Source organism: Polypterus senegalus, chromosome 3, assembly GCF_016835505.1.
Source record: "Polypterus senegalus isolate Bchr_013 chromosome 3, ASM1683550v1, whole genome shotgun sequence".
Classification (NCBI taxonomy): Eukaryota; Metazoa; Chordata; class Cladistia; order Polypteriformes; family Polypteridae; genus Polypterus; species Polypterus senegalus.
In genome coordinates, this window is record NC_053156.1 from 11,882,426 (window position 1) to 11,890,521 (window position 8,096).

The window sequence follows — 8,096 nt, forward strand, 5'->3', positions numbered from 1 at the left end:
CCCCGCGAGCTCGGGCTTCTCATTTACGGGGAGGCTTCCCCTTTCCAGGTCACGCGCGGTCACTGTCACAGCCTTCACCGACTTCCCCGGTTCTTACAGATCCACGCGTTGGCCACGAGCGTTTTCCGTGGTCTTGGGGACACGAGGTTGACGGTCTTAACCCCAAGTGAATGCGTTATGAAAAAAAAAAGTCGCTCTTTCCTCCGCCGCGGACTTTTATTCTACTGGGTTTTCTCTCCTCTGTCCTTTCTTTGACGTTCCCGTGCTGATCGGCACATCCTTCGCCCGGCGGCAGAAGGGGAAGCCGCTCGAGTGGCGTCGCGTGATGCGGCGGGTGTGAGACACACCCCTTCACAGCTGGGAGTGAAATCGCAGCGCCGTCCGCCGTCCCTCTCAGTCACTCGGCGAATGCGCTGCCTGCCGGGAGATGGGCGCGCGCGCTGAGCTCTGCTGAGGAGACGGACGGCAACTCTCGAGCCGAGCAGACGAGTGGACCGCTGGCCGCCATGAAGAACACGACTTTCCGCCGGTTCAGTAAAGTGAGCCGCAGGGCCGAGGACGAGGCCGACGATGGAGACAAGGCGGCGGTGCAGGGCGTCTACACGAGCCGCCGGAGTGACTTTCAGTCGCCCGCTCTGGAGTTGCAGTGTGGACGCCCGGGCGACGTGTACAACTACAAGAGCCTGGCGTACTCCGGGGGGACGCTGCCGAGGAGCTTCAAAAACGTGAGTTCGCTGTCAGGGGGTCACGTCAGGGGGTCGTGGGGTCACCGAGATCGTTGTGGCCACGTAAACTTCGTGAGTGCGCTTGGATTTAGAGATGTGGGGCACCTTGGGGGACCCCCCCTACCCTCTCACCTCCACTTTTCTTGTTGGGGTCCTTGAAATGCCCGTCAGTTTGGCCCCTCTTCATTACTCTTTTGTTTGATGGCACCGGGTGGCATTCCGCCTTGTTGCGTGTGGTTCCTTGGCCCACTTTGGTGGTCTTTTTTTTTTTTGGTCCCATCTTTTCCTCCCTCATCTTTGTGGGCCCACCTTGAGTGGTCCTTCCTACTTTGACTTCAGGTGGACTTTCATGGCCGTGGTCAGGTCAGGTGGTCTTCCACCTTTTTTTTTTCTCATGGTGTCCCCCCCCTCCCCAAGCCTTTTCCCGTTACTGGCAGGCATGCCCACGTGACGGGACCCCCTAGCCCCCCACCCCCCTTTTTTGTTATTTTTTGAACGGCATCTTGAGAGCACATGTGGCCGCCGAGAGTCTGCAGTTAATTACCAGTGGAGACAGGCGGCCTGTGGAAGACCCCTCGAACGTTTGCGGAAACGAATGTGCGAAGGAGCGGGGGGGGCCCTCCAGTGACTTGGGGTGGGGGGGCTGTGTTTGGACACCTCGCCGTGTGGTGTGAAGGGGGCTGTCTGGTGGGCACACGTGGTCATGGGAGGTCCTTGTCGGGGGGACATTATGAGGTGACCCCCTTTTTGTGACCCGACCTCCTCCTTCATTTCACCTGCGCCTTGGGGGGGGGTCCTCAGCGTCACTTTTTAGAAAGCCGCACAGCTGCGTCCACCGGTGGTCCGCACTCCTCGGACGACTCGGCTTTCTCCTGTTGCGCCCGCACTTTCTCTCCCCTCGCCGCAGCTGTCGTGTGGCACCGCCCCGCTCTGACACTTGGCACGCACGTCCCCGCGTGGTTGGGATTCTTTGTGAGGGTTTTTTGGAACTTCACGCCGCCAGCCTACTTGCTGTCCCGCCACCCACACGCTTGTGGAGGTTTGTGGGCAGGCTTTGTGTGCCCGTGCCATTCTGTATTGTGCCACTGACAATGGCGGCCTTGTCTGAGGAGGAGAGCTGGCAGTGGGCTTGATGCCGTCCCTCATATAGCGCCCTTCTTTGTTGAAGTGCTAGAGAGCATGGCATGGGAATGGTGCTCCTGCCATCCTTTTCTCACCTGCGGTGACTAGTTTGGCATTGAAGTCACCCACCCCCCTTACCCGTGCCATGTGTGAGGGCACTTGCCATGGGATGTGCCACATGAAACATAGATAAGTTAGGATGGAGCAGGACGTCTGAGAGCTGGCGGCGTGCCCTTTGGTGCCAACCAGTGGAGGTGCCGCTTTGGTGTTTATCTCAGTAAATGAAAGCCCCTAGACTGCCCCCCCCCCTTGGGATCTGAAGGTATGTGGGCATCAAAGGGGTCATTCAGAGAGCTGAACAACCGCTTGAATGTCCTGCGGCTCGATGGCGCGGCCCGTGTAGGCAGTGAATAGGCCATTGAGGCCGGGGGGCATCGGGGGAGGGTCATTCTCTGTCGTCTTCCTCTTCCTCATCCTCATGCCCGTCTGTTTGTTTTCTTTCAGCAAGTGCCGCCTCTCAAGTGGAAGCCCCTGACTCAGGCCACCGAGCCACAGAGGTGAGCGTCGTGTGCTGGGGTTCTGCTGAGGTGCCAGTCTTGGGGGGGGTCTTGGCACTGGAATTGTGTCAACATGATGGGGGGGGGGTGAGCTTGATTAAATTGCTTTGTGTTCACGTTTGGTGTGAAAGGCGCTATATACAATCAGGAGAGCTGACATGGCCCTGGCATAACAGCAGTGTTGGGTTCTGCCACCCCCTGCTGGTCGAGTGCCCCCTTTCTCCCGTTACTCCTCCCCTCCATGCAAATCACTGTTGTCCCGTGAAGGGCACTATATGGACTGACGGGGTAGGCATGTTTGTTTTTTTTTTGTTTGTTTGTTTTCCAGTTGGCAGTGCCAACTGCTTTGACGTGTTTTCGGCTGCCACCTCCACAGCTTCTTTGGAAATCACCTTCTGTCCCTGTGGGCTTTTTCTTTTTTTTTCTTTTTTTTTAAAGATATCTATGAAGTGTTTTCCTACTTTGAGTCATGTGTTGGCACCAAGGGCAGTGCCCGTCATTGGCACTGTCTGCTAATTTGTATCTTTTCTGGTCACCACATGTGCCATGAAAGTCCCTATAGCTAGGCGGGCAGCTGTGTGTGTCTGTTCTGTAGCACCTTCCAAAGAGACTAGTCATGGGTTCAAATCCCCGCTGCCTCACAGAGACCACCAGCATGAAAGGCACTATATGAAAGAAGACTTGATGACAAAGGGAAAAAGAAAGATGAGTTGATGTGGGCACATTTGGTACCAGAGGGCACATCTGGGTACCTGGGTGGTGGTCATGAGGACAAATTTCTGGACATGGCAGAGCTGGCACTTCAGTAGCTGAGGGTATAGCGTCTTTCACAGTGAGCACTCATTTGGGATTGTGTGAAAGGTGGGCAGCTGACCTCCATGCGGTGGTCTTTGTGCCAGGCACTCAGCCGCGGTCCGTTTGTGTTTCAGGAAAATCCTCATCTTGGAGAAGGCAGAGGGCGAGACGTTTGGCTTTGAAATTCAGGTATGTGGCGGGCGATGCCAGTGGGCTGTTTGCTGATGTGTGGTGGTGGTGAGGGGGGTATCGATGGTGGGTGCGGTGGCTTTGCCATCAGGTGAGCTAATGTGTGGCACTGGTTGTTTGTACGTATGGCATGGGTGGGCCCGGTGAGTTTTTTTTTTTTCTTTCTGAGGATGGTGCATTGTGTTACCCAGGTTGGTGCCCACTGTGAATGCAGACTCACAGGTGGGTGACACTGGCGCTCTTTGTCTTCCAGACGTATGGCGTGCACCACCAGAATGACAACGCTGTGGAGATGTGCACCTTCGTGTGTCGAGTCCACGAGAACAGCCCTGCCCTCACCGCCGGGCTCAAAGTTGGTAAGTGATTCACCCTGGGTGGGCACTGCCCGGCTCAGGTCGGGTACCTGTGGGAATTAGCACTGGGTTTTGCTCTTTTTAATGTGGAGTTGTAAGGCACTATATAAAACTGATTACAGGTGACACCATCGCATACGTCAATGACGCCAACGTGGAGGGCTTCCGTCACAGGGAGATCGTGGAGCTCATCAGGTCCTCTGGCAACACAATCAGGTGAGCGGCCGGACCCTAGTGGCAGGTGTCATGATGCCCACCTGCCTGCCCGCTGACCCATTTGCTTTGTCTTGCAGGCTGGAGACCGTCTACAGCGCCTCGATCCGAAAAGCCGAGCTGCAGACGAGGCTGCAGTACCTGAAGGTGAGAGGCCACCCGGGCACTGCCCGTTTATATAGCGCCTTCCCTCTGGGTTGGGGGACATGCATGCAGACGCAAAGGGCATCTGTGCTGGTAGCTGTGGCACAGTCCATCTATGGGTTTATGCAGGCCACACTGCTTTATTTGTGTGGCTGGAATGGCGCAAATAAGCCAGGTGGCGGGCATTTGCCAAGCCACGTTGTGCCATTCTGTGCCCTCAGTGCCACTTTGGCATATTCCAGTATGGAGTCTTGTGCTCCTCACGCTTTGCAGTGTAAAGGGCTACTCTGCTTATGCTGTGCGACGTGGTGGGTCACTTTGTGTGGTGACACTTTGCTCATCCTGTAGTGTTGTGGCTGTTCTGCTGCCTTTGTTTTTGGGTGGCACAGCTGGTTCTGTTTTGCGTAGCCCTGCATTGTGACTTGTGTTGTGCTTGTCACGCCTGCTTGTGTATCTTTGAGTGGCGCCCGTTATTTGGGTGTGTGTTGGCTTTTGTCTTGGTGGCAAAGTGTCACAGCCAGGCACCATTTTGTGACATCCCATCGAGGCTCTGACTGGCGGTGGTCTGCTTTGGCGTGTTGTGCTCATTAAATATGCCCTGTTGCTTTGTCATATCCCAGCGGGCACCATTGTGCTCTTTATACCCACTTGGCCCCCGGGTCTTTGTTTGTAAACATTCGTTCTATGACGTCACCATGCTGTCACCATGTTGTGGTCCTTTGTGTGATGTCGTGTAGCCTTCCTGGCCTGACAGGGCACTTGGAATGGCGCAGTGCCACTTTGTGGTGTTTCATTTCGTGTTGCTGCCTGGCATCACACTTTGTGTGTCAAGTTGTATTTTGTGTCTGCACTGTGTGGTGTGCCACCCCTCACTGTGATATCCTGGCACTGCCCCTCTATGTCCTGCTGTGACTTGAATGCCACTTTATTTTGGGTGCCCATGGTGTTTGGTGCCTGGCATAGCTTTTCCTGTCATTCTGAGGTGTGGAGTTTGGTTGTTGTGGGGCTCAAGGCTGCTTGCCCCCATTGATTTGTGTGCTTTGCCCCCTTTGTGGTGGTCCGCTTCATTTTGTGCCAGTGTGGCATCAAGTGCTGTGCTGTTGTGACATTCTGGGTTGTCATGCGACTCGTCCCCTCGTGGCACCTCGTGTAGTGCCCTGGCCATTCTGCTCTCTTGTTTTTGCCCACCCCAGTGTGGTTGGGATTGGGCAGACTGGCAGTGCCACACTGCATTGTGTGGTGTTGGGATGCTTTACTGTGTAGTCCTGCCTTGTCACTTGTGTTGTGCCCTTCATGTCTGCTTGGCATGTTGTGTAACTTTGTGAGTGAAGTTTTCATTTTTGCCAATGCCATGTGCTGTGCCGGGCACCGTGTTGTGATGTCTCCCATGTGGTTCTTTGTGTGGCCCTTTTATAGCGCCTTTCTGGCCATTCTACTGTGTTGCTTTCTCGTTACATGACGGGCAGTGCCACTTTGTATTGTGTGACTTCTCAGCCATGGCGTCTCCTTTTATAGCACCTTGTGTCACGTCCCGGCTCTTTTATGATCCCTGTGCCAGGCATTGCCCCTGAGTGGTGACACTTTGTATCAGTTGTGTAGCCCCTCATGGTTGGAGGGGTTCAGCTTTGCCACCAGCCTCGGGTGCCCCACATTGTCGAGGTGACACCTTTGATTTGTTCCGAGTTCTCCTTTTGTGTAATCGTCTATCGTCTCATATTGATGCCCATCGATCGTCGGTCCGTTTGTTTTCAGGTTGGTTTCCAGTTATGGGTTGCCATCCTACAGCACTGGGCACAAAGTGCCCATCACTCTTGATGGGCCACTCCAGGGCATGCTGTTGTGTTTTGTCCCATCCTTGTATGCATTCATTTCATGATGCCCTGCTGCCCGATATTGTGCCAGGCTCTAAAGCCTCATTTTGCAGTGTCTTTGTGGGTGACGTTGCTTTGCGTTGTCTCCACAGTATGGGAGATGGCAGCTGTGCTCCCAAGTCTTAGGTGATTCAGGTGGTGGGCACAGAGTGAAGCCTGGGCACCAGGAAGGAGGACAATGTGCCCCCGGGGTATCATTTCGTATTGATGCCTATCAATCATTTGGCCTGTTCCAGTTGCAGGCTGCGATCCTACTGGGCACAAAGTGTCCATCACTCTGGGCAGGTGGCACATTGTGCTGTTTTGGCCCATCCCTGTGTGCATTTCCATCATGATGCCCCACTGCCCTGTATCATGCCAGGCTGCACAGCCTCATTGTGTCTCGGTGCCCAGCGTCTTGCTGGCTGATGTTGCCTTGCATAGTCTCCACAGTGTGGGAGTTGGCATCTGCGGTGATTCAGGTGGTGGGCACAGAGTGAGAGGCGCAGTGGTCAGTTGTTTGAATGTGAACGCCTGGTGCGGGCTATGAAAGGCGCCATATACACCTGTGGGTGTGGAGACCCCAAGTCCCAGCTGATCCTCGGTGGTCCACAAGTCTCGTTTCCTTTGTGCTGCTGGGACGTCCCAGTGGGGTTGGTGCCCTCATGAATGCCCCTCTGCTGTGTAAGGCACTATATTTTGTTAACATGTCTCTCTCTTTCTTTCTTTCTTTCTTTCTTGGTGTTGAAAACAGCAAACTCTGCACGAGAAGTGGGACGAGTACCGATCTCTGATGATCCAGGAGCAGAGGCTGGTGCGCGGTGAGTTGAATGCCCCCCGGGATGCCACCTGTACCCCTGATAAGTGGCACGCCTCTCAAACTGTCCGTCAATTTCTCTCTCTTTTTCTCTCCCCCCAACGCAGGCATCGTCATGACCGACCCGACCCTCTACGACACCCTCGAGTCGGTGCGCGCCTGCATCTACGGCACGGTGGGCGGCTCGGCGCGGAGCCTGAGCAGCACGAGCAGCACGGCGGACGAACTGGACGAGCCGCTCTACCAGAGCTGCGTGTTCGACGGCCTCAAGGACTCCGCCGAGGCGCTGCCAACGCCCTCCTCTTCCTCTTCCTCGTCCTCGTCCCCGGCCCGCGACCTCCTGGCGCCCCCCAAGTGCACCCTGACTCGCAGCGCCAGCACGCGGAGCTACCAGAACGGCGGCGCGGCGCGCTCGTGGGACCGGACGGCCGGGCACGGAGTGGGCATGGGCACGGGCACTGGCAGCAGCAGCTACGGCTCCTTACCGAGGAAGACCAAGCAGAAGAGCCTGCGGAAGCGCCTGCTGAAGTTCATCCCCGGACTGAACCGCTCACTGGAGGAGGAGGAGAGCAAGCTGTAACCCCCCGCGACAGTGGCGGCCTGGATTAACTTATTTATTTATTCGACATTTTGTACAGATTTGGATTTGGATTTGGATTTTAACGGGCAGGTGCAGCTGAGCGCCTCTTCAGATTCCGTTTTTTATTTTTTATTTTTTGTTGTTTTTTTTAATTTAAACCCCGAACTGGACTCGGAGGACGGACGTGGCCGCCAGACGGTCCTCCGTTATTCTCTTTATGCGCAGCCTCGGTGAAGCCCGGGGGGGTGGAGGACCCCGAACCGCCCAGATTTGGCTCCGTGCGAGGCGTTCTGAGAAAAGGAAGGAAGGCAGAAAGGCAGGCAGGCAGTCAGTCAGTCAGCCCTCTGGTATCTCACGCGGCCTTGTGGACTGCAACGGAAATGGCCGCGTGACGGAGATACCAGCGCTGTGCCACCCTGCGGCTTGGGCAGCGGACACTTCCGGCATATGGCGCCCTGCACCGACTTAAGAGGAGAAAATAAAGTGCGTCTTCTAAGAAGGAAGGCATCCGTGCTTTTGTTTTATCCGTAATGGGGGGGTGGGGGGTCGGGATGTGTATGGCTTGAGCTGCCCTCCCCCCCACACACACTGTTTAAGTGACATGAGGTGGGCATCTCCTCATTCCTGACCAATCGGGTGCCATCTTACCTGCAGAATGGGCATCTAGGAGTTGGCAGCAGCAAATCTGCACTTCGTGTGAAATCGAAATACTCGACTAACTCACAAAAGTGGGCAAGAGACCCCCCGCAGA

The 8,096-nt window shown here is 55.4% G+C and overlaps 1 protein-coding gene across 1 annotated transcript; it reads left to right on the forward strand.

Moving 5' to 3' along the window:
• The first annotated feature begins 328 nt into the window (after window positions 1–328).
• tamalin (trafficking regulator and scaffold protein tamalin) lies at window positions 329–7,844 on the forward strand. The gene is made up of 8 exons (XM_039746615.1): window positions 329–725; window positions 2,352–2,404; window positions 3,334–3,388; window positions 3,642–3,744; window positions 3,864–3,957; window positions 4,035–4,101; window positions 6,703–6,769; window positions 6,873–7,844. Exons 1-8 carry the CDS (start codon window positions 507–509, stop codon window positions 7,343–7,345), a joined length of 1,131 nt encoding a protein of 376 aa, XP_039602549.1. The 5' UTR covers window positions 329–506; the 3' UTR covers window positions 7,346–7,844.
• Window positions 7,845–8,096: the final 252 nt, after the last annotated feature.

What these genes read in the sequence shown, in the direction of transcription:
- tamalin (XM_039746615.1), top strand. Translation starts at nt 507, where the DNA reads ATGAAGAACACGACTTTCCGCCGGTTCAGTAAAGTGAGCCGCAGGGCC. An exon ending in CGTTTGGCTTTGAAATTCAG is followed by an intron (nt 3,389 to 3,641) that starts GTATGTGGCGGG and finishes TTTGTCTTCCAG; the next exon opens with ACGTATGGCGTGCACCACCA. An exon ending in CACCGCCGGGCTCAAAGTTG is followed by an intron (nt 3,745 to 3,863) that starts GTAAGTGATTCA and finishes AACTGATTACAG; the next exon opens with GTGACACCATCGCATACGTC.